At 47.7% G+C, this 26,262-nt stretch overlaps 1 protein-coding gene across 6 annotated transcripts in view; it reads left to right on the forward strand.

Annotated features, from left to right (window-relative positions):
• Positions 1-26,262, forward strand: part of Scn10a (sodium voltage-gated channel alpha subunit 10) — a 110,693-nt gene that overhangs the window by 66,299 nt on the left and 18,132 nt on the right. For 4 of the 6 annotated variants that reach the window (XM_033768129.1, XM_033768131.1, XM_033768130.1 and 1 more), the window contains 11 exons: positions 6,383-6,436; positions 6,495-6,800; positions 8,367-8,813; positions 9,643-9,783; positions 11,394-11,517; positions 12,569-12,723; positions 16,013-16,186; positions 20,721-20,843; positions 22,068-22,352; positions 23,549-23,602; positions 24,423-24,560. In XM_033768129.1, the coding sequence (XP_033624020.1) occupies positions 6,383-6,436; positions 6,495-6,800; positions 8,367-8,813; positions 9,643-9,783; positions 11,394-11,517; positions 12,569-12,723; positions 16,013-16,186; positions 20,721-20,843; positions 22,068-22,352; positions 23,549-23,602; positions 24,423-24,560 (2,001 nt within the window). The remainder of the gene's footprint in view (positions 1-6,382; positions 6,437-6,494; positions 6,801-8,366; positions 8,814-9,642; positions 9,784-11,393; positions 11,518-12,568; positions 12,724-16,012; positions 16,187-20,720; positions 20,844-22,067; positions 22,353-23,548; positions 23,603-24,422; positions 24,561-26,262) is intronic. The other 2 variants (XM_033768132.1, XM_033768134.1) reach the window with 2 other exon arrangements.

Genomic DNA, 26,262 nt, shown 5'->3' on the forward strand with positions numbered 1-26,262 from the left:
GGGGGTGGGAGGAGGAGTGAGGGGATTTCTTGTCTCCCGGTAAAGAGGAGGGTCATCTGCCAGATCTGGTTGGTTTGAAGAATCGGAAGGAGGGGGGTCAGTTGTGGGGCGACCTTGAGACAATAGAAGTATGGGAGAGACTTTGGTGGTGGAACAAAGAGAGGGCTGGCTAGCCAGATAGGAAAAACCCTGGACATATGGGATCTCCGACCATTTTCCTTGTCACTCGCACAAGTTGTAAAGGTCTCTAATCAGACCCGATTCAAAGGAGCCGTTAGGCAGCCAGACGTTTTGATTGTCTAATTGATATTGGGGCCAAATGAATGGATAAGCAAATTAGCCGCTTGGGTTTTAGATTGAGACCCTCTAAATTCCGGAGTAAGCATCCCAAAGGAGAGTGGGCAGGTATAGAGGAACCAGAGCCCATGACCACCAGGACAGGAGGTTATCAGAAGACCAGACGTCTCCGAGAGTTCTGATAAAACTCCTCTTTTTCTAGACCTGGTCTAGAAAGCTGAAATTCGGTCTCCCGCAAAGGCGTCCCTTATGCGAGATAGGAATTTATCTCCTATTGAGATAAATAGTTGAGTCCCGGACTCAATGGAGGCAAACCCAGTTTGCCAAAACTGAGGTACAGAGGACCTGGGCCCCTGCCTTGTCCTGGACGTGGTCCTTGTGGGTGGTCTGGAGTCTGGGGTCCCCGTTACCCTGAGGACTTCTCAGAAAGGGGAACTTACCCAGAAGGAGGATCGGGAGATGGGTGAGTCGGTGGTGGCTGTAAAGATGGCAATGAGAATGGCTGCGGACGTCAGGCGGAGGTCGAATAGGGCGCCCTGAAATCTGGGTTTCGGGCCCCAGGCGTTTAGCCCGTGGACCTGGCAATCCCAGATCCTGCTTCTGACACCAATGAAAGGGGTCGCGCGTGCCCCTTTCGGGTGTCCCTTCCCAATTAGGCACTCACGCACTGAGAGGTCCGGCAGGAGATCTTTATTGTAGGGAGGCGAGCAGGAGGCAGGAAGTCAGAGAGAGAGAGAGAGAGAGAGAGAGAGAGGAGGAAGAAGAAGCAGAAGGAGAGAGAAGAACAAAGAAAGGAAGGTCCTTTTATCAGTTTTGGGGTGGGCTATTGCTTATTTATGAGGAGTGAGTTACTTTTAACCTATCACAGGCCAGATTGCTTTTATGGGCCCAGTCCTATAGACCCAGGTTTCAACTTTCCTGGACCACTGTGGCCTTGGGGGGGAGGGAAACCAGAGATAAGGGCATGAGGTCATTTTAGGAGCCAAGATGTACCAGGAGAATGTAGCCTGTGAGGCGGCGTCACAGCATACTTTAACATGATCAATTCCCTAACAGCATCAATTTAATTAGTTTTTCCAAAGAACTAGCTTCTAGCTTGTTAACCCCTTCTTTATCACTGATTTCCTATTTCAGTAAATTCTGAACCTGATCTTAATTATATTCTCTACTCAACATATATTTTTTTTCTTTTCCAACTTCTTAAGATGCAATGAGGTCCATTTTATTTTTTAGCATATTCATTTAAGACTTCAATTTTCTTCTAAGAACTGCTTTAATATATAGGATGTTCCTTGTTGTTCGGTTCCAAATATTTCTTAATTTCAACTTTGATTTATTCTTTCACTCAAAGGTTAATTAGAAGCATGATTCTTAATTTCAAAACATATGTGGTATTTCTAGTTATCTTTATGCCACTGAGTCCTAGCGTAATTGTGTTATAGTCAGAGAACATATGCTGTATGATTTTAATGCTCTGAAATTTACTGGTAATTTCTCTTTGGCTCAGTGTATTAAAAATGTTCTTAAGGTACTTTTAAAAATATGTCTTCTGCAGTTGTTGGGTGCAATACTCCACATATACCCATTGGGTAGAGAAATTTCATTGTGTGGTACATTCTATATCCCTGCTTATTGTCTACTGCTTGTTCTAGCAATTACCAAGAAGGTGGTATCCAGAAATATCTCCCACCATGATTATTACACATCTGTTTCTCATGTGGCTCTATCAGGACTCTGTTATTATAAAGAGCATACATATTTTAAGTTGTTATATCTTCTCAGTAAAGTGAAACTTTGGGGGGTACCGGGAATTGAACTCGGGTCCTTGTGCTTGCAACGGGGGGCGCTGAGCTAAATCCCTGGCCCTAAAGTGAAACTTTTGTTATGAAGATTGACCTTCTTTATTTCTAGAAATACTTTTGCCTTTAAAGATATCTTTAGCTAATATTAATTAAAAAAACACTGCTCACTTTTGGTTTAAAATTTGTCTAAACCAAAGGATGGCTTTTTATCCATCCTCTAATGTGTGACCTTTGTGTATCCTTGGGGGTTTCTCATGTTTCTTGCAAATAGCATACAATCAGACTTGGGATTCTTACTCAGTTCTTACAATTCAATCTTTGTCTTTTAGCCAAAGTATTTAGGCCATCTATTTTCTAGTAAATACTGAGATGCTGTATTTGGCTGTGTGCTTATCTTTAGATTGATCACTCTCTTCCCCCACCATTCCTTAGTTTATTTTGGGTGGTACTGTATATTTATTTGGAAACTAAATTCCCCTTTTTTATTCTTTGAGCACTTCTCTTAGGAATTACAGCATAATAGCCAGGCATGATGGCACTTGTGTAATCTCAGTTACTCTCGAGGCTGAGGCAGGAAGATCATGAGTTCGAAGTCAGTCTGGGCAACTTAGTCAGACCTGGTGTCAAAAAAAATTTTTTTTAATGGGCTAGGAATGTAGCTTAGTGCTCTCTGGGTTCAATCCCTAGTAGCATGCATGGAAAAAAAAAAAAAGAAATAAGAAATAAGGAATTACAGTATGAACAGTTAACTTAGTCAAAGTAAAAGTTAGCTGAAATCTTTTTCTCCAAGACAATTTTTCACTCCAACTATCACTAACCAAGTTATATTCATACTAAATATATTTATCTTCTTTTAAAAAATAATTTATGGGGCTGAGCGTATAGCCCAGTTGTAGAATGTTTGCCTAGGGTCCTGGGTTCAGTCTCTAGTACTACAAATAATAATAATAACAATAACAAACTAATCAACATTAAGATATGGTAGCTGTTGTACAGATGATTCAAAAACTCAACAGATGAACACAATAAAGGTTTATTTCACACTCTTAGCTAAGTCTATAGCAAGTCAGGCCCCAGTTACTCGAGAGTCTTTCAATAAATGACTGCCACATCTGAAAGAGCAGGACCTTCAAAATTTGCTGCTTATTGTGGAAAAATGTTAGGCCAAGATCTGAGTTTTAAACAGTCAAGGGGTGTTTTCAGGGAGGGCTCGTGGTTTGTCCTTCAATTAAGTCCCTTCCAAAACTTCGATGGCTTCAGATCTCTAGTATGCTACACACCACACATTCCTTGACAAAGTCCTCAGTGCCACCTTCTTCCTGTGTTTTTCTGCTCCTACACCTTTCTCTCAAGAGAAACAGTGGCTACACCAATCATGTAATCTTTGCTAAGAATTGCAAAATCTATTGCAAAATCAAACTTGACTTCAGCACCTAAAGACCTGATCCCATTGTTCACTGTGTGGAATTTAAACGCAATGTGCTTTTCCAAATCTGCAAGGATCTAAACTTCTGGAATCTATTTCCTTTCATTTCTTATAAATCAGTCTAATATTTCCTGGGCTCATCTCTTTCTTACTGGATCTTGTGAAACATAGTCAATTACAATGGGCACACAACAGTAAGGTTTTACAAACCCTTCTCCTGGGCCTGCTGGCTTATGAGCCTTGGGGCCAACCCCAGAATTATTGCAAGTAGTGTTTGCCACTGACTGACAGATCAATATTTTCCAAGTTTCTTATACCAGTTTCCTTGCTGCCCAACCAATGATTGCACTAAGCCAGTGCCAAACAATGGATGTTTTTGAGATGGCAATACTTTTTAATGTACCAATTTTGACATTACTCAAAATGTATACAGCTACAGTGACACCTCCCCAGGCTGTGAGTTAAATAAGAGAGGTTTCTATCCCACAGCACTTCCCGAGCTAGTAGTGAAGCTCTCCTGGGTGTATTTAGGCCAGCTAGTGACTAGGGGTTCTGGATTATCCTAACTTGTGACATTACCACCTTCCTTGGTGACTTCTGTGGTGACCATAGAAGAGGAAAAGAAAGTGCAAGGCAAGTCATGTGTGCTACTTTTTCCTTCTTCTTGGTCTCCTAAGTCAGAACCCAATAACATGACTCCAGTTATGTGCATGTGAGTCTGAAAAACAAGTCTTCCTTTGGAACTGGGTGGAGGAAAACTGAATTTCTCATATTGATTTAATTTTCAGCCACAAACTGTTCATTTTGTTAACAGGTCCTTAACACACTTAAGATTTTATTGCCCACGCCACCTGCCTCTCAAGTGCAAGGTCCTGAGTTCGACCCCCAGTACCAAAAAAAAAATGTTTTTATTGCCCAGCATTTTCTGTGATATTGATAAAAAGAGAGACCCAAGTGAGACCTGATATTATACTCTGTCCTATATTACCCTATACCCTGAAATTTTCAGAAGTGCAAGCTGAATTTCATTGCCCAGGGGCGATGTCCCCAGGAGAAGACAGGTGTTAGGGTGACTTTTCATTCCGTTCTAGAAATAAAGCAACCTCACAAAAGAAAGCTGAAAAATGTAGACAAGTTTCAGATAAGGAATTGGCTTCAAGTAATTTCTATCCCAATAGATCCACTGAAAAACTTTCTGTTTTTCAGTGTTGGGGATTGAACCCAGTGCCTTGTACCTGCTAGACCAAGTGATCCACAGCTGAGCTACAGCCCCTGCCTGATTACAAGCTATAGTGTGATAATAGGAAGCAATCCCTCTGACATAATTCTGGGTAGGGTAAAGACTAAGGTGAATAATTAGATGGGCAGAGGTGAAAGTAAGGGCTATGGACGCAGGTGAACTGCTCTCCTGTAGTGGTTACAGCATCAGCGAGAGCCAGCCATGTAGTATGTCTCCATAGCCCCAGCAGCAGGCACACAGATGGATGTTGACTGACTGGCTGACAGAAGGGACCTCAAACTGGTGTCTGAAGAACAGAAAGTGGGCAGACAGATCCTGTTTTATTGTCCTTTATAAAGACCACCCAAAATAATGGAAGGTGACTTGATTCATGCCCTATGGTGAAGAATACATAACGTTTTTCTTATAGTTTAGCAAGAGCTTTTCAGGGGCTGCTCTCTAAGGAGATTCTCATAGTAATTTCTAGCCCACTCACTTCAACTAAGGAACCTGTGGAATCACACAGCCAGGCGCAGTTGAGACAAGCACTGATGTCTGATGCTTTTGCTCAGGGCTGGTTAGCATGTCCTGGCATCCCTCAGTGTCCTGGGCATGTGGCCCAAGGCTTTGTGGCTTGGCTGTTATCCAGCATGAGGCCCTCATCCAGCCTCTGCATTTGTACTTGCCCAGAAGTTACTGAGAATGGAGACTTTGATCAACTGTGTAATTTAGGAAATTTCCCCCAACACCCTCCAAGAAAGGGCTCTGTCTGGTGCCCAGCACTCAATTTTCATTTGCTTATCAGCTGCCTCTGACCAGTCCCCCCCAGAGTTGGCGCTTTAAATTCTGCCTCCAGTCTGAGGGGAGAGTAGGTCTATCCCCATCACATGGAGAAGTGAACATAGTACTTACTGTGTGAGGGCCTTCAATCTGCTCCTTAAAGATTCGCTCTGCTGGTCGGGGGTGGGGGTGGGGGGACAAAATTGTTATAGCTCTGTTCTGTTCAGCACTGCATCCTAGCGCCCGATGCAGTGGGCCATGTCCTGCTGAAAGAGGCTAGCCTGTCTTCAGGTCACAAACAATCCACTCTCACATATTCATGACCCTCACCTTACCCCAGGGCACAACCCTAGCTCAGGTCCACACCTAGGAGGGAGCAGGCTACAGAATGGAGCAAAGTGATCTCCTCTGCCACAATCAGTACAGAGTGTTGACACTCAGGGACCACAGAAGACTGAGCGTGTTTTTGAGAAACCCAAAGTATAAATAACATACAGAGCAAAATAAAAGATAGATGATAGGAAACAGGGAGGTAGGTTTTGTGGAGATGGAAGGGGATCTAGGGATGGGGAGAAACGGGAGAGATGGAAGGGGAAGAGAAAGTAAAAGGGCTCAAGTTGCGAGACACATGTATAGCAAATCCCCACACAAATGTATTTATGTAATGCAAACATATGCTAATAGACAATGCATATGCAGTCTAAGGAAGAAAGAAAGCTCTAACCACAGCTCCAGGGAGCACCCGTCTGAGCTGGAGAAGCTGCCTGTGACTTCCTTAGAGCTTTGCTTTGCACCAAGGCTCTAGGTGAGAGGTGAGACAAGCTGCCGGGGTCTGATGAGGTCTCTGCTTCCCCACAGCTGCGGGTCTTCAAGCTGGCCAAGTCCTGGCCCACCCTGAACACGCTCATCAAGATCATCGAGGGTCTTCAAGCTGGCCAAGTCCTGGCCCACCCTGAACACGCTCATCAAGATCATCGGCAACTCGGTGGGGGCACTGGGGAACCTGACCATCATCCTGGCCATCATCGTCTTCATCTTCGCTTTGGTTGGCAAGCAGCTCCTCGGGGAGGCCTACTGCAACCATCAGGCAAAGCTGACGTTGCCGGGGGACAAGGAGCCCCGCTGGCACATGATGGACTTCTTCCACTCCTTCCTCATCGTCTTCCGGATCCTCTGTGGGGAGTGGATCGAGAACATGTGGGCCTGCATGGAGGTTAGCGAGAAACCCATCTGCCTCATCCTTTTCTTGACCGTGATGGTGCTGGGGAACCTGGTGGTAAGTACACTGGGGCCCTGTCTTGTGGGCATCGGGGAGGCTCCTGGGTCATCCTAAAAAGCCTCGACCTTGTGCACTTGGGCCACACCGCCCGCTGGACAGAAAGTCTTCAAACCTTTCAGAGTCTCGTGGGGCACATGATAAGAGACATGCATGGGAAGCAGCCCAACTTGCAAAAATGGGCACACGTGACACACAGGAACAATCCCTTTGCATTACTTACTAACTGGGTGACCCAGGGCAAGAGACTGAATCTCCCCAAGCACCGATTTCCTTCAACTCAAAGATGCATAAACTGGCAGAATTACCTTCAGAAGATTAGGTACTCAGATCGCCTAGTACCACATCTGAGAACCCAGTAAAGGGTAGCTTGTCCCCTGTAGAAGGAAAATCTTTTCCCCTGCGTGGGTTTCTCAGAACATATTTTCTTAAGATAGTAAGAACTGACTGATTTCTTGGTTCCAGCTAGGAGCAGAAAGACAAGGTAAAAAAGAGAAGCTGGACAAGGTCCAGCTGGTTGTACCTTCCAAGCTTACTCCAGGTTTGGGGAACCCCCTGGAGACCTTCCTGGACCTAACTCTCCTCTCCTCCAGCTTGTCTGGGTATGGACATCCAGCGCTATGGCTCTGGGACACAAGCAGTCTGTCCAAGAGCCGCTTTCTTATTGCCTGGGAGATCAACCCATTTGGATAGTACTTGGCAGCACTGGCAATTGAACCCAGGACCTCTGCCCTTATATTATTTGTAGACAGGATCTTACTAAGTTGCCCACGCTTGGCTTACACTTGCAATCTTTCTGCCTCAGCCTCCTTCACACCTTGCTGAATTTGGACTTGTATAAGTTTTACAGACAGGAGAAACTCAACTAAGAGAAGGTGATGTATGAGCACACAGAGGCCTTTTGAGTCTTTCCCACCTGGTCCTGACCCAGAGCTATGCCCCTGTCTGCAGCGCCCCCGCCCAGCTTCTTCCTCCTAGGCCAAGCTCCTTCCCTGCAGATGCACAGGTGGCCTGGCCCTCAGGCAAGAAGTTTGCCTCTCTAAGAACTTTTACATCCTCCATGTCATTTCATGTCCCCCAATTAAGTTTATTGGTACATTTTAGGCAAACAGTACTGTTACATTCATCATTGAGATCTTGCTCCTTTACGTGACGCATCTTGGTTCTTATTTCCTGTCATTTTATCTTCACACCTACCCTGAAAGGTAGAATGTGAAGTTAGAAGCAGCAAGGAGGTGTGCCCAGGATTCCAGACTGAGGGATAAAACTGAAGGCTTTGGAAATGAGGGTGGCCTGCTCCTCTTCATTGTCCCTTTGTCACCTCGTGAACCTCACTGTGTTGGAGAATATGCTTCCCAGCCTCGTTCCCCTTAGCAAGTCACCCTGGGACATCCTGAGGGTCCCCTCACCTGCTCTCAAAATGACCATTCTCCCAAGAGGCAGGGTACCAAATGGGTGCAGGAGGCCCAGGCTGTGACTGTCCTGCCATCCATCTGCCCACCAGGTGGCAAAGGAGGGGCTCTGCTTGCTGATTGTTCTATCTCGCCTTCCACACCTTCTCCCCAGGTGCTCAACCTGTTCATTGCCCTGCTGCTGAACTCTTTCAGTGCCGACAACCTCACAGCACCCGAGGATGATGGGGAAGTGAACAACCTGCAGGTGGCCCTGGCCCGCCTCCAGGTATATGGCCACCAATCCAGGCAGGCCCTTCGCAGCTTCTTCTGCAGGCCCTGCCTCCTCCCCAGGCCCAAGGCGGAGCTGCAGCTGCCAGCAAAACCCCAGCTGTCCAGCCCCAAGGCCGAGAACCACATTGCTGCTGAGGCAGCCCCAGGGAGCCCCAGAGCACTGCCGCCTCTCAGGGCCCCCAGGGATGAACGCAGTGACCTTATCACTGATCCTAACTTGTGGGTCTCTGTGCCCATTGCGGAGGGCGAATCTGATCTCGATGACTCAGAGGACGATGGAGAGCAGGATGCTCCAAGCTCGTGGCAGGAAGTGACTCCAGAAGGACAGGTAAGAGTGCTCCCCCAGGGGCCAGCCACAGGAAGTAGGGAGGCCCCAGGGTGAGAGCCACTCAGGGCAGAAGGGAAACTGCGGGAATGAGGCTTTCCAGCAGTGGATTGGCATGGATTTAAAAGAGTCACCAGCAAGCCAGGCATAGGAGACCTCGCCATACAGAAGCTCACAGCATGCCAAGTTCTCCAGAGGAGGTGGCCCCTCTGCAGGGGCTGGAAAAAAAGAAGATCACAACTACCTAGACAGGCAAACAGGGAGCAGGGGCAGCAGGTAAGTCCCAGGCCACCCTGAGGTGCTCAGACCACGTGTTTCACATAGATGGCCCCTGGCTGGGCTCAGCCCATACCCTGCTGCCATTGTTTCCATGCCTTTGGGTGACAGCCAAGGACAGGGTCACCATCCCTAGAGCAAAGGACATGACTCTACAATGGCTGTCTGCCTCTCAGAAGCATTTTGATTACCTTGGGGTTCTTTGGAGAAGATCTAGATGGCCAAGTTCCGTACCAGTCTGATTTCTGGACAAGTAATGATTGTGGCTAACATCTGCTGAGCTGAGCTCTTTCTGCAGAGTATTAACATATTTAGTCATCAAAACAATGATAATGAGGTAGATCTTGCCTTTGAAATTTTGTAGATGGGGAAAAAAGATCAGAAAGGTTAAATGACTCGTCCTAAGGTCACAAAGCTTCCAAGGAATGGGGCCACAAGTTAAATACATACTTGTATGGCTATGCATACAGACTTTGTGGTTGTTTCACATAAGTGTGTGTTCCTTGCATGTCTGAAGTCCTAGCTCTGACAGCTATAACTAACTCACTGTCATTAGCAGGAGCAGCTGCAGCAAGCTGGGAGGTGTGAGAACCACCCGACACCCAGGAGCCCAGGCTCTGGGGCATCCTCTGAGGACCTGGCTCCATTCCTGGGTGAGAAGTGGAAAGGCGAGGGGACTCCCCCAGTTCCTGCAGAGGTAGGTATGTGAGCTTCCTGGAGAGCTGCAACGACCAGCCAGACACCTCCCACAAGGCTGGGAGCCCTGGAAGGTAGCGAAGGGCTGGGTGTTCCAACCACACTAACCAAGTAGCCTCATTCCTCATCCTAGGTACGCTCCAATCCCTCCAGCCTCTGGCTGATCGGTACATTTCATCTTTCACTCTGGCACTGGCTGGGTGTAGGGATGGGAGGAAAGAGCGAGCTCTACTAAGGCCAGTTCCTCGACCCCGCTGAGCCTCCACATCTTCATCTGTGAAACAGCACAATGATGCCTCCTTGGCAGGATTATTTTGAGGCTTAAATGAGATGCCGCTTGTCAGATGTTTAGCTCCTGCCTGAAATGGAGTAAGTGCCCAGGAAGTGACAGCCAAGAAGAAAAGGAAACAAAAGACAGTGCACAAAGCAAGTCAAATATCTTTCAGAGGCAGCAGATGAAGGTTGGAGGCACTCGGGGATGAGGAAGTCCTCCCCATGACGCACCTCCACTTTCTTTTGTCCACATCACTGTCTTTAGCCAAAAGCAGACAGGGGCTGGAGAGGGGCTGTCTTCGGGGGAGAAGGGAGCTGACAGCTTCACAGAGGGGGTGGGCGGAAGACTCAGAGTGAGGGGCATCCTTCTAAGGTAAAAATAAACCGTGTGGTGTCGATTGCAAATCTTGGAAGAAAGCAATCTATAGGCAAAGGGTAAATGTTCAGCATCTCTACTACACTGTAATAATTCAAGAATTTATTCGACACTGAGCCCTGAAGTAGGCACTGTGTGGCCTGCACAGGGCTAGGTAAAGATGAGGTGGAAAACAAACCCCCAAAGTGAACCGGCCCTTCGGTGTGGGGAGTGCCAGCTACTGGCCACACGGCCCAGGCCAGGCTGACCACAGAGGGCCGGAGAGCAGAGGGAACTGAGAAGGGATGTGGGGCTGTGGATAAACACGAGCCGTGGGTTCCCAGCCTGTGGAGGTCGTCGCGCTCTGCACATGGGTGACATGTTCCCTGCAGAGCTTTCCAAGGACTCTCCTGGCTGGTTTCCCCAGCCTGATGTTTGCAGTTTGCAACTTCTGGGTGTTGGCTTTGTTTTTGTTTCTTGTGCATGACCCAGACCAGGCAAGGAGGGGCTGACAGCGACAGATGGGGACCCACCCGACCATTTGGGTCCATTAGCTAAGCTATCAAATTTACTAACCCAAGAGCAGCTTCAGCTCCTAATTGAATTCATCTGGAGACATTATAGGTCTCCAGCTGCCAGGAGGGCAGCAAGGGCCCCTGCAGCTTTGCTCCCTGATTAAATATTTAAGGCCAGTGAAAGCTGAGAGTCTTTATGGGTGTAATTACGACATCTCAGGCCATCACCAGCACTCCATCAGGGCCTGAAGGTCTGCAGCCTGGCTCAGTTAGGCCTTGGGGCTCCGTGGGGAGCATCAGTGCCAGGCCTGAGCTCTGAGGATGCCAGGGCAGCCCCTGCATGGAACCAGGGCCCTCAGGGCTTATCCTGTGCCTTGGGGATCTCAGCCTACTGGACCCGCAGTGACCACGCTTGGGTCTCCAGTACCTTGGGGAGCTGGTTCACCACCCCAGGCTTCTGTCCTGCAGAGGGTTGAAGACACAAGCTCCTCAGAGGGCAGCACGGTGGACTGCCCGGATCCTGACGAGATCCTGAGGAAGATCCCGGAGCTGGCAGATGACCTGGAAGAACCCGATGAATGCTTTACAGAAGGTAAATGGTAGCTGCAGGTCTCCTCAGGCTGATGCCAGTTAGAGACAGAAGCCAGCCTGTCGCTCCCCTAGGCCTGGGGTTCTCAGGAGCCAGACAAACGGGACCCTGGCAGCCTCAGAAACAAGTGGCACGACTCATAGCACCTTACACCATGTCGGGTGGACAGAAAAGACAGGTGCTGAGCCTTGCTTGTCACCCTCAAGGAACCTCACCAAATTACAACCTGGCCCTCCTGAGGTTAAAGGGAAAAAGAGCTACCGTACATGTCACCATTAACTTTCTCTCTCAGTCTCTGTCTCTCTCTATCCTCCCCCTCCACATCCGAGCTCTTTTTTATTTTGAGGCAGGGTCTCACTAAGTTGCCCAGCCTGCACTTGAATAAACAATTCTCCTGCCTCCGTCTCCCAGAGTGCTGAGATTACAGGTTTGCACCACCACACCCAGCTCACCTTGAACTCATAATTTAGGGCACAGAGGAAGGTCCCAACATATCTGTTTCCCTCGATCTTTTCTTAAAGATGGAATCTATATCTTATTCGTCTTTTCCCTCAGTATTTAGAATACCAAGGCACATTATATCCACAATGATGTTTGTACAATAAATGAATAAACAAATCCTCCACATACTCTGAAGGTAATCATGGATGTTGGCAGGGTGGGGGCACTGATTCATTGAGTTTCTAGTTCTACCAGACCTTGGGCTGTGCTGGGCTGGACCAGCCATGTGGTGCCCATCGGTTCCACAGAGGCTCAGGGCATAGCCCCTCGACACCACCAGCCCTGCCTCAGGGCCTGCCCAGCTTCCAGGGAAGAGTGAGCATCAGGACAGGACCGGCTCGTGCCATTTCTGAGGAGAGTGGTTGGAGTGCTGGAGGGGGAAGCTGACTGGCTGAACTGAAGGCCCCCTGGAAGGGCCCCTCCTATCCTCTTCCAGAAAAGAACCCTTTTCCAAAGGGTAGCAAGCAGGTTTCCTTGAAGAGTTGTTTCTCAGGGCAGGAGCAGAAATGATGACAATAGGATATCACTCTCCCTCGGTCACCTCTCCCCACAGGCTGCCTTCGCCACTGTCCCTGCTGCAGAGTGAACACCACCAAGTTTCCATGGGCCATGGGCTGGCAGTTGCGTAAGGCCTGCTATCGCATCGTGGAGCACAGCTGGTTTGAGAGCTTTATCATCTTCATGATCCTGCTCAGCAGTGGGTCTCTGGTAAGGGGAAATGGGCCCAGCATGGAGCTCTCCTGATGGGACTTTCTGGCCCTGAAAGGCCTGGAGGTGCACCCCACTGGGGCAGCCACAGAGGAGGCCCAGCCTAGAGCTGGAAGGACAGCTATGGTCCATTGCTCCTCCTAATGCCAGGGCACGGAGGTGTTTGAGCTGCCAAGGCCACTGCCTGCTCACCCTGACTGCCAGAAATGAGAGTATACATCCCACTTGTGGGGGCTGTTTCAAGGCCACTCAACTCTGCAGTAGCAAACCTCACTTTGATCCCGAAGTCCCTGGCTTTCCATCCTCTGACCTCTCAAACACACTAGTCATCTTGCTGTGTCTTTTCAAAGCACTTGCAAATGCGACTGTCACTCCTTCAGGGCTCAGGGGGAACTATTACAGCAGCCAATTCTCAAACTGGAATCACCTGGAGAGCTTGCTACACTGAAGCTTTGGATCTGGGAGATTAGTGGCGGGGCCTGAGAACCTGCATTCCCAACGTACTCACTGTGGAGACTGCTGCTGGCATCCATGAACCACACTCAGAGTGGTCTCAGGAAATAGAAACTGAGGGGTTTGAAGATACTCACTAATCCCCTGCCTGAAAGCTGGTCCCTGTAGGACAAGGTAGGAAGGCTCTAAACTTGGACTCAGGCTCACTGTATAAACTCAAGTGTTCAACCCAGTAGAACAAGGTAGGCATAGACACAGGAAGGAACTGGTCAGCCCCACGTTTCTATTTTACAAGTGAGGCAGTCAAAGCTCAAAGACTTAAAAGGAACCACCCAGCATCCCAGTAAGTTCATTCAAGGGGTGGAGCTCAAGCCCCACTTTCCTGGCTCACAGCTCCAAGTATTTTCACTTGTCTTGCTCCTCCTGTGTCATTTACTGGATAAAAATGATCTAGCCAGGCATATGGTTCACTGGTGCAGGGCCTGCCTGGCAAGCGTAAGGTCCTGAGTTTGATCCCTGGTACCAAAAAAGAAAACCTACTGGATACCTGGACATGGACTTAAATGTCAGTTTTCCCAGGAAAGGTGCCAGAACTGTTCAGCATTTGGCTTTTGACTTGGGGACGGCACAGGTAAGGGACAAGGAGTGGGAAGAACACCAGCGCAGTGAGACCTAAAGCCAGGAAGAAGAGTCTCAGGGACAGGGCTGGCCTGCCATTTGGTACAGCTGTGGGGAGCAGCACGGAAGGTGCCCGTCATGATGGGACAAGGCACCAACTGTCCTCCCGGGCACAGCAGTGTAGAGGCCAAACTGCAGGAGAAGGGGTAGGCAGAGCTTTTCCCTTCCTTTCTCTTTCCCATGCTCCTGGATAAACATGATGACCCCAAACCAGATGTGGTGCTGCATACCTTAATCCCAGTACTCTGAGAGGCTGAAACAGGAGGGGTTACAAGTACAAGACCGGCCTGGGTAACTTAGCAATTTAGGGTGACCCTGTCTCAAAATAAAAACTGAACTTTAAGGCCAGGATGTAGCTCAGTGCAAAGGCCCTGGGTCCAGTGCCCAGTAACACATACCCCCAGATGCTGTCAACCAGACGCCTTCTTTGTAGATGCTCTCTCCAAGTTTTTCCTCTTCACAGTCCCTCCCATCTCTCTTCACACCCCCTGCCCCACCTTCCCATTCTGGCTCCTGCTCTCTGTTCCCTGGAGGGAGCGCAGATCCTGAGACAGCTGCTCTGCCCTGGCCGCCCACCCCAACAGCTTCCTCTCTCTCCCCATCTCCTTCCCCAGGAGACCAAACAGGCTTGTGCCGAATTTAGTCTTCTTTATGCTTTTACTTTGAGTGCTTCTAAAAAATAGCATGAATTCTCATCTGACAAAGTAAATGCAAAATGAAAAAAATCAACTTGGAAATTATAGAAAAAGGCAAAAGGAAAAAAATCACCCATTTTTCTATCACTGAAGGAGAAGCTCACTTTAAAAACATTTTGGTCTATTTCCTTCCCATCTTTCTTATGCATAGAATATACAAATATTGAAAAAGTAAAACCACCTCTATGCATTCTGTAATTTCCCTCTGGTAAGTTTTCCCAGGAAATATTTGCATACTATCTCACCTAATGGCTGCAACATAGCCCATTCTAGGAACGTGCCACAGTTCATTCAAACAACCCCCACGTTTACACTGAACATGCGCAGCTCTCCTCGAACTTGCTGCAGTGGAGATAGGAGTGCTTGAGCACCTTGGCCTGAAGACGCAGGTCCCATGGTGAGGTCTCTTGTGCTGGCGGCTACTTACTGGGGTGGGCTGTGGTGTAGCCCATGAGGGAACAGGTAGGATAGAGAAGGAAGCCTCAGCCGGCCCGTGGGGAGCCTTGAAACACAAAGGGCACCACAGAATTGTTGCACCTGAAGACAAAGGGGGTGGCCTTGTAAAGCCACATGTCAGGGCTGCCCCAAGGGGTTGGGGATCTAATCTGCAGAGCGATTGGCTCCAAGGTGGACCTGGTTCCCTCAGCCCAGCAAAGAATCCCAGTCAGTGGCCTCAGCAGGACAATAGGGGTGCTATTGTCCAGTGGCTTCAGGGTAAGCCCTTTCACAGGCTCATGCTATGCAGTTCAAGCTAGCTTTGAACTCACTATGTAGCCCAGGCTGGCCTCAGACTCGAGGTGACCCTCCTGACCCAACCTCCTAAGTGCTGGGGTTACAGGCGTGTGACACTATGCCCAGCGAATCACTGACTTTCTAAAGTTTGGAATCATTTCTTTTCCCAAAGACTGACCCAGTTCTCACTCCCATCAGTCACCTATGAGAGTGAAGCACCCCATACCTAGCACTGCCTCCCCATTCATTTTCATCTTCACCAGGCAGGTAAAGAAAAAAAAAACTGCATTCTTCTAATTTGAATTTCCTTGATTACCAGTGAGATGAAACATCTTTTCTCAGAGATTTGTTGGCGATTCTTACTTTCATTTCTTTGTGAACTGCCTGTGAACATCCTTTGATGCTTTTATTTTTAAAGCAAGTTGCTGTTAGTGTCCCTTTGGTTCGCTTCCAAAATCCAATTTGAGGTTCCCTTTCTCGCTTGCATTCAGCAATCCTGCAAAATATCAGCAGGACCGTGTGTCCCTACTGGGCGAGGAAATCTCAGTTTGTATCTCACAGTGCCTCCTCCTCTACCCACCTCACCAGCCCAGAAGTAGAGAAAAGAAAAGGACTGGGCAAGCCAGCTGCCAGAGCTGCTCCTCCAGGCCATGGGTCGGCTGGTCTTGCCCTCTTGGTCTGGACTCTGTGATATAGGTCCAGCAACCTGGCATTCTGCTCCCTTCCTCCAGGCCTTTGAAGACTGTTACCTGGACCAGAAGCCCATGGTGCAGGCACTGCTGGAGTACACTGACAGGGTGTTCACCTTCATCTTTGTGTTCGAGATGCTGCTCAAGTGGGTGGCCTATGGCTTCAAGAAGTACTTCACCAATGCCTGGTGCTGGCTGGACTTCCTCATTGTGAATGTGAGTGGTTCGTGGGCACAGGGGCTCTGGGGTCCTCACCTCTGTGGCCGTGGCTCTCACAGTGAGCACCCTGTAAGGAGAATACTCTGCACACTGATGAGTGGTCGGCTGCAGCAGAACATAGTTCTGGCACAGTGGTGGCCTCTTGGGCCTCCATCCAAAGGGACCACTAGAATCTTCTGCATTTTCACTTTCAAAGCAAGATGAAAAGGAGGCTGTCTGGGGTCTTATAACTTTGCATCTTCTGCTAGGGCTCTGAACTTTGGGGAGCTGTGGCCTTTGAGCAGAGAACCTCCCACCTGTTGGCTCTGTGTCTCCAGCTCTGGCTTCACTTTAGAATCACCTGGGGAGCTCTTAAAAATACATTAAGTCAATGCCACTATCCCAGAGATGCTGATCTTCCCAGACTTAGGTGGAATCCAGGCAGGAATAAAGCAACCAGGCATTTCCAAAGGTTTGTTACGGTTAATAAGCATTGAGCTGAAAAACCTGGCTCCTCCCTAGTGGCTCAGAAAGGGACAGAGGGTCCTGCTAGAGAGGTGACGAGCGGGAACTAAAGAGTTCTGACACACAGTAGCCTGTGACCATAGCCCCACATTAAGGAATTTACCCTGCACCTCCTACACATTAGACTGTGAGTCCCCAGCCTAACTGCCACACTGCCCTGTCTCTCTTCAGGCCACTGCTGGCCTGGCTTTGCAACATGGCAACGTGAGTTATTTGTTGGCTGCTCCTTAGCTGAGGGCTCCTATGGAACGAGGCTGTGGTGTGTGTGTCTCTGCCTCCCAGCAGCCACCAGCACCAAGGTCTGCACATGAGAGGTGTTGGGAAATGTGTCTGTACTTGGTGCTCACTGCTGAAGCTGGATGGGGTCCAGCACAGAACATTCTGTCCAGCCTCCTGTGCTGGCAAGACCTCCACAGCAGGCCTGTGCATGCAGTTCTCTGCTTTCTTGGAGCCAGTTCACTAGCAGCATCAGGCCACTGTACCTCAGGAATTAGCTGGGAGGCATGAAATCTGAGCCACAGATAGCAATTTTATGCATATAAAGCAATTATTCTTTTTTTTTGGTATCAGGGATCAAACTCGGGTCCTCGCACTTGTGGGGCAGGCAGCAACACCACTGAGCTAAATCCCCAGCCCTAAAGCAATTATTCTTAAGTGAAAGGGAAATGCTTTATTTTGGCTCCCCACTCCAGATATATGGTTAAAACTTTGATTTGCAAGCATAATTCATTCTGGAAACATACTTGTAATCCAAAGCACTTGTGTATCAAAGAAAATTTACCCATTAAAAAGAACGGAGACTCAGATGATTTGCTCTACAATCCAAAAATAGTCATTTAACACAATTACAGTACATATGCAAAATAATAAAGAAAATAAAACATATAAATAAAAATAAATTAATCTTCATGTATCTTTGAAACCTTCTTGGCTAGTGTGAGGGAGATGAGAGAGGAGGGTTACTATCCAGGACGCTTTTCTCTATCACTAATGGAATCACTGCTATCTTTCAGCTCAGTGGAGTCCTTTGTTTCCTGCAACTTTAACAAGGAGCTTAAGGATTTCACAGAAATGTGAGACTGCAGTGTCATTAAACAGGTTCATTGCTCACTGTACAGCTTTATTTGGATGGTGTTTTCCACAAAATTTTGTACTGTTTCCCACATTTTATGCATCTCCCTAATCTCATTTGAAGGGAGGGATTCCTCCAACTTTTTCTCTTCCTTCTCTCCAGACAAGATCTCCTCCATAACCTCTTGCTGTTAGGAAACAATCACCCACAGTCCTGCCAAGAAAGTGGGGCGAGAGGCATCACTGGCCCAGTTATGATCATGTGACATTTGCCATCCATATTAATTGTATTACAAATTTATCAATTTAAAACTTATTAGAAATGTTTGTTCATCTTGCAGAACAATTACAATCCAAGGTGTGTGTGTTTGTGTGTGCGTGTGTGTGTGTGTGTGGTGTTAGGATGTATGGATAGACATTGGGGAAGAGGAAAAGAGGAATAGGAATGGATGGCTGAAAGCAAAGGGCTGATAGAGAAGGGCAGGTAGAAGAGGTAAAGATAGGTAGATATTTGGGAAGAGGGAAGAGTGAACAGTTGGATAGATGAAGGAGCCATGTGGAAGGGAGAACAGGTGGTTGGAAGGCTCAAAGGGAGGAGGATGGATGGAATGAAGGGGTGGTCCTTATGCAGGCTTCTAATCTATTCACCCATTCATCTGTCTTTCATCCAAGCATCCTTCTCTCATTCATCCTTCTATCCATTTATTTCTATCTTTCCATTCTTCCTTAATCCATACATCTGTCCTTCCTTTATTCCATTCCCCTGTCCTTTTATCTTCTTTGCTTCCATCCATCCATTCAACCTTCTAATAATTCACTAAATTCTTTCATTCATCTGTTTCATCCAACTTCCATTTTTCCATTCATTCTTCAGTCACTTTGCTCAGTCATCCGTTCTTCTCCTGTCCATCTATTTATCCATCCATCTACTATTCCCTGCTTCCGTACTTTTTCCCTTCTTTTATTTTTCTTCCATCCTTGATCTATCTAACCCATCATCTTTGTAAACTAGTTCATCTATCCTATCATTCTCCAGCTTCTTCCTTTCTTCTTTCCTTTTTTTCATCCATCCCAACATGCTTGCAACTTTTCTGCTACTTATCAAATATTTGCTTAAAACTAAATACAATACTGTCTAATAAGGCACTGTAGGAGAGACAGAGAAAGTAATCAATGCTCCCTGTTTCCAGTTTATACTTTAGTCTTCCAGTAGACACACACAAGGGAAATAAATATATAAAGGGAGGCTGCGTTGGGTTCTGCTGGGAACAGTATCTTGGAGCCACAGAGACTTAAGCCTTCATTCATTCAGGGGATGGGGTGGCTGGAAAAGCTTCACATAGCAGATATTAGATATAGGACACAGAAATGAGCAGGAGCAGAGAGGTACCAGAAAACTGGGGAAACCAATCCTAGTAAGACAAAGACCTTGATGCTGTCTCCTGCCTCGAAAGTGCAAGGTCCTGAGTGCCATCCCCATACCAAAAGAAAAAAACAAAACAAAACCTTGAGCAAAGGCATGGACACCAGGGTATTCAGGGAACAATTTGGTTTGGGTGGAAAACAGAGTTGAAATATTTATAGACATGAACATTGTAGCTATACAGTATAGGCTAAACAGTCCAGAGCTCATTCTGAGATTGATAGAGAACCAGTGAAGGTTGGAAGTATGAGAGAGCCATCATCATAGTCTGTTTTATGGTAAGGCACGTGAGAGAAGGATGCAGTCCTGGGGCCTGGAGACCTGTCTGGAGGCTCGTGGCCCAAGTAGCCTGAGTAGAGCTGCACATGGGTTTTTCACATGGCTTTTCTAGAGAAGCCCCATGCCCTGTCTTCCTAAGCTGCAAATTTGGCACATAAGCAGGCTTCCCAGGAGGATGAGCAGCCTGGAATAGGCCTGGAACTGGCCCCAAAGATCCTGGCCCTCAGTCAACCAGGCGACACTTGCTGGTGTCTAGAGCCTTGGGTGAATGAAGGCATCTTTTCCATTCCAGCTCTTGGACCTGGTAGAATTAACCACCCATTCAGAGAACGGTTGTCGTGTGAAGCTGAAGCCCCCAAGCGCAAACCCCTTGCTTCCCAAAGTTCTGGCATACCATTTCCCACATAGCTGCCAGAATAAGCTAAGCCTGAATTCAGCCCACCATGCACGGTGCAGCTGGAGTCACAGGATTCGGCCACTGCCCCTATCAGGCTCAAGCCTATGTGAAGCATCTCCCCAGCACCTTGGTGTTCCTAAAAGAGGTGACCTTTTTTCCATGTCCATTTGTATCCTCTGCAGTCCTTGGGCCATCACTTAAATAAAAACTAGCAGACCAGCAGAGGCTGGTAACTCAGTCATCCCCTCCCAGAGAGCTACGGAAGCTGGATCCCAGTGGCCACTACCACTCACTCTTGAGCAACAGAGCTGCAAGAATTGTGGGCTCACTTTTTCTTTGTCTGACCCCCTCCTTTTACAAAGGGTGAAAGCATCCTAGATGAGCAGGTCACAAAATAAGGATCAGGAGAGATCTTCAGCACCACCCTAAACAGCATTCTTCCCAGCCTGCTTTTCTGAGCAAAGACAAGGCTAACTTTATATTTCTCAAAATAGATTTTCAGCAGAGGCCATATATGAAGACATTGTCTCTCTAAGTCTCTGAAAGTCCATCAAATTTCAAGGTTGTTGGGACCAGCCAGTGCCGCTAGAGAGGAAGGAAACTTGGCCACCTACATTGACAAGGGTGGCAATGTAGGAAAATGAGTTTTTCTTTCTCAGAGACTTAAGTAAGTGATTAATAAAATTTTTGGAGGGGCTAAGCTCTTTCTGACCTCTGCTGAAGTTCAGAATAAGGTAGGAGCCAGGACAATGGCTCAGAGGAGAGAATGGGAGGCAGGGAAGAGATTTCCTGTCTTCTTTGGACAAGATGCCTTTCTGGACCCTGATGTGATACTTTTGTTCTCTGCCTGCACTCAGATCTCACTGATAAGCCTCATAGCGAAGATCCTGAAATATTCTGATATGGCATCCATCAAAGCCCTTCGGACCCTCCGCGCCCTGCGGCCTCTGAGGGCTCTGTCTCGATTCGAAGGCATGCGAGTAAGTCCTATTTCAAAAATACCTGATCTGCAACATTTGGTAACTCTTACCCCTTTATGTCCTTTTTACCACTGAACCCAAGGTCCAGGCCCTACTTTCCAAAAGTCAGCTCTGTGTCTTCCTGTCTGCTCTGATTTTGATGGTACTGAACATCCTGGCTCTCCTGGTTCCCCTACCCATCTCTTTTGAGAACCTTCCTTTCAAGTTTCCCATAAATAGCACACCCATCGGGACTCAGACCACTCTCTCTTCAAGAGATGACTCTGATGCAAGACCCACAACACCTGTTATCTGTCTCCAAACTCTACCTTTTAATCTTGTTGCCAAGATCACCAAAACACCTCAAGTTCGGGCCTGGGATATACCTCAGCAGTATGGCGCTTGCCTGCCAAGTAACAGGGCCCTGAGTTCAGTTCCTGGTATCAAAAAAGAAAAGGAAAAAAAAAAAGACCAAAATATCCCAAGTTCTGTGTCTTTCCCTGGCAAATGAGTCTTTTCTCCAATGCCACATTCAAATGCAGTGACATCTTCATATCAACACCTCAGCCACCGCTGACTGAGATGCCTCTTCTCTCCAACTTGTGGCCCTGTGGAATTTCTCCTTCTACCCACCTCTTTTCTTATCCATTATTAGCCTCCACCTTGCCCTTCCTCTGCTGTTGGCTCAAAACAGTCACCATAGCTTTGAAAACGAAAGTGGAGTTTTACAGTTAACTTGCACCTTTAGAAACACGAGAAGCTAAAGATTGAAACAGCTTGAAATTTATTTTATTTTGTATTCAAGTTCTTGCTTGCTGATTTACAAGTGAGTACATTTAATGAGTATGGATTTAGGTTTCACTGATTCTTGACCAGAGCATACTTTATTTACACTGTATTTTGTAAAATATAAAATTAGAGGGAATAAAGTGAGGCTCTAAAAGCCTGTATTTGCCAGTGCAATACACACACTCACACCCCTAAGTAAATATGTGTGCTTGTGCACTCACCCATCTCCTCCCTTCTGAGGAAAGACACTAATGCCTGCCCTCGGTGAGGTTTAAGGAAGAAAGTCGAAGCCCATATTCAGGTGCCCACGGTCTCTGAGTCTTCTGGGTCTGAATGATTGCACCAACTTCCTTACCTCGCTGCTTCAAAAGCCACTGTCTCCTGAAGCAGCCTGAGTACAAAAAGAATCGAGATCCAGCACCCTGGGGTTTCCAGTCCTTTTTTATTTCCCACCAGGTGGTGGTGGATGCCCTGGTGGGTGCCATCCCATCCATCGTGAACGTCCTCCTCGTCTGCGTCATCTTCTGGCTCATCTTCAGCATCATGGGCGTGAACCTCTTCGCGGGCAAGTTTGGGAGGTGCATCAACCGCACCGATGAAGAATTTGATCTTGTGAATTGGACAGTTGTGAATAACTTGACTGAATGCACGCATCAAAACCATACTGGCAGCTTCTTCTGGGTCAATGTGAAAGTCAACTTCGATAATGTTATGATGGGTTACCTCGCACTTCTTCAGGTGGTGAGTCAACCACGAGATCAGCCATTTCCCCTCCTCTGGTCAGTAAGAGGATAGTTTAGGGTCTTCTAAGAGGTGTTGTATGGAGATGTTGCAAGGGGTAGCACTAAGTGTGATCTGAAGTCATTCTCTGTTCCTACAGACGACACCACTAGGCTAGATGACCTTACTAATGAACGTGACAAGCCTGGGTTAAAGGCTGGGCCTCCGTGGGACTGTATCAAGTCATGACTTAGAACACACCACCTGTACAAAATCGACACGGCAGAGCCCCGTGCGCTGTGTTCTCCTTCACATCATCCCCTAGGTGGCAATGGGTTATATCTAATTAAGTTGATGGCAATGACAGAGCATGTTTGTGATAGTGACAAACAGACTCATTCACACTTTCTATGCATTAATCCATCTCTTGCCTTCATCCCACCCATTCAGTTCTCCATTCGTGTAAGAATTGACACAATTACTTACACATCTGTGATGTAGTGACCCATGAGTTCCTGCATTCCACCCTTTCTTAACACATTCAATCAACAAATAATCCTTGAGTGGCTCTGTGATGCTAGGCACATGCTTAGTCCTGGGAGATACAGTTGGAACTGGCTGCAGGCACTGAGGCTCTGTGAGGAAAACAGACAAACACATGAATCAAAACAGCCTATCAAGTGCTGTAACAGGCTTAGGGGCACAAGACCTGAGACTTCTGTTGTACCTTGCATTATGCTAAAGGGCACATTCAGTTGCAAGACCTAGAGAATGCTGAGACTATAGACAGGAATGTGGTGGTTTTCTACTCCCAACTGGCCCATCTTCCAAGTATACTTATACCATTCTTAAATCATATGCATGAGGTGAGAGAGTGGTTGAGAAGATGGTGTCCCTAAGATGAAGCCTTAATCCAAGGTACAGAGCTGCCTTGAAGCTGTTTACACTATATTCAGGCATGTAAGCAGCCACTCCGTGCCATATTCTGGAAATGTCCATGTCTTTAGTGCAACTCTATTCTGGAATAGCCACATGTAGATTACTTTAAATCACCATGTGAGATTAGTCAGGACTCTTTCTCCTTTCTTCCCAAGCCCTTTTCTCCTCAAGCCCCCTTAGCTGAATGCCCTGCTCTCTCACCAGGCCACCATGGCCTGAGAAGGGTCCAGGATCAATGGATGGGCAGACACTGAGTGGACTCTGCTCCTTGTTTCCAGGCAACTTTTAAAGGCTGGATGGACATTATGTATGCGGCTGTCGATTCCCGAGATGTGAGTCTTGGCCCACTGAGCCTATAACTTTCCCCTCCATGTGCCCTGCCCATCCCAATCTGTATTTGTAATGAAGTAGAGCTGGCTTTGGTGCCAGAAGAGGCATCCATCCAGAGCCTCACACCCTCCATCCCTGCAGCAGTGCCCAGCTGGCCTCTGTTGGATGTTTAAGCCCACCCAGCCCATTCCACTGCTGTGCATGCTCCTCAGGCTTCTCCAGCCCTTCCGCTGCTCACCACAAAGGAGAGCAGCAGATGACCTTCAAAGGCCAGCACCTGGGAGGCCACTTCCTGAACTAGCAGGAACTGTATAATAAACTCCAGGTTGGGGAGGTACTGGTGGGGAAGGACCCTCTCCTGCCACTGCAGACTCTGCTGAGGCCCTGCCCTGTGTCCCCTCAGCTCACCTCTGACTTCACTCCCAACTTGCATATCTGAGTCTCTGAAGACTTGTTAGTCCTTTGGAGCTCACTTAGGAGTATCCCCCACGGTCAGGGAAAGTGATGTCCCCAGGGCCACCCTCTCTGATAAGTTTTGGAGGTTTGTATATGACTATTCCAGCCTCCCTGTCCCTAGGGTTTGCTGAGGTGCGGCCTACATGGCCCTCAGAGGACTGGAATGGGATGGCCCCAGCTGTCCACAGCAATGGGCTGCTTAACCATGATCCCTGCCTTTGCTTTGCTCTTCTTCCTGCTTATTCTCTCACTCCCTCATTCCTACTTCCTGGAATAAATATCCTGCCCTCAGAGTTGGCTTAAGGGTAAAACTGAATGCAGATGCTCTCTCTCCCTCTCCCCCAAATCCCACCTTGTCTGTCACAGGTCAACAGTCAGCCGAAGTGGGAAGACAACGTGTACATGTACTTGTACTTTGTCATCTTCATCATCTTTGGTGGCTTCTTCACACTGAACCTCTTTGTTGGGGTCATAATTGACAACTTCAATCAACAGAAAAAAAAGATAAGTGGGACTCAATGTTTCTGCTCCATCAGTGAACCTTAGCCTTCCTGTTTCCTAGCCACCCCTGGCCTCACGGCTAAAGCCAACACTACCGCAGCCCTGAATGTCTGAGCAGACCTGAATTTGGGCCTTGAACCCCAACCTGACTTTTGCCCCTGGTTGTTGTAACCCTCACCCACATCTGGTCTCGGAAGCGGTAGCAGCTGCTGCTTGAAGAGCCACACAACAGCAAGTTGCCTCTTCCCTATGTCCCCACCCTGATTCCCATCTTCCTTCCCAACATGACCTCGGCCTCCCCAGCTGACCCACATGTGCTGCAGATAACCACGTGAGAGATAACCACAGGGAATGAAAGGGCTCTAGCACTTGTGGTTGTATTTGGAGCCCTGAGCCCCAAAGGACTGAATCAGGACACCGCGGGAAGGAAAGATTTTGCCAATGCTGGCAAAATCCCAACCTTGTTTGGGATGGGGGAAGATTCTTGACTCCTTGGATGATGGCTCAGTTAACAGGAGACCCAGATAGCCATTCATATTTATCACATGATATAATCATCAGGAGGACATTAAAGACATAAAACATGTTCGTGTTGCCCTTCTATTTAGAACCCTTCCAGCCTCCAAGGTAAACAGGGCACTATTTTAGATTCCTGTAAGCTTGGACCCTGAGAGAATAGGGGGCTATGTCTGAGTCGCATTGCCTGGTATCGCCTTCAACATCACACAAACCTGGGTTTGCCTTCCTGACTCAATCACCAGCTGGACAGATGATATTGACAATGTTTCAGACTTCCCTAGGTCTGTTTTCTTATTTGTTCAGTGGGGTTAAGAGTTCCTAATCTCAGGAGCAGAGTGTGAGGTAAGTAAGCCCCTGTACACACAAAGAGCACCTTGCTTGAGGCTGAACACACAGTGGGAAGCAGGGTCTAAGTGTTACTGTTATAATTTACTATACATATTCAATGGAGCAGGCATCCTACTTATAGTAAATCCTTTGACAGGGTCTTGGGCCTTGCAAGAAGGCAGGAGAAGTCTATGAGAGCCCCAAAGAGGCTCATCAAGACAATACAAACCACTGCTACCACTGCCTGGGGCTTTGAGATCACTCAAGCAATCCTTTCTTTAGTTTACAGATAAGGAAACTGAGGCCTAGAGACAGAGTTGGCTACCTCAGTGATAGAGTGACATGAACCAGTAATCACACTGGGCTGAGAAACTGCATCTGTGGATTCCTTGCCCAGAATTCTTAGTATGGCTCTAGCTAGAGCTCGCCTACTCACTGCCCTGTCCCTGCCAGGCCCCACCAAGATGTCCCCCAGAAAGGCCCTGTGTATGTACAGATTTTCCGAAATCTCACCACCTGGCAGCATTTACAGTAAATAATTTGGACAAGCATGCTACTGAAATGGGCCTTCAAATTATATCAGAAAGTAAAAGATAAGGGTTTGAATGAAGGAAGTCCAAAGGGTCCTTCAGCACACTAACATGCTCCATCTCAAAGGATGAAGACATCTTTAATGGTGTACTTATGGCACAGCAACACAGCAGAGGCAGTGCAACTGGCAGGCCTCAAGCCAACCAACCAAAGGTCCTGAAAGGCCAGGGACCCAAGGACAAGGTACTAACTGTCCTCAGCTGCTCCTCTCCAGAAAGATCTGAGACCCTGTGTCTTTGCCCTGGAGACCTTGAGGAAAGCCCTTGCA

This window comes from Fukomys damarensis, unplaced genomic scaffold, assembly GCF_012274545.1.
Source record: "Fukomys damarensis isolate Sample0158 unplaced genomic scaffold, DMR_v1.0_HiC HiC_scaffold_24, whole genome shotgun sequence".
In the NCBI taxonomy this organism is placed as follows: domain Eukaryota; kingdom Metazoa; phylum Chordata; class Mammalia; order Rodentia; family Bathyergidae; genus Fukomys; species Fukomys damarensis.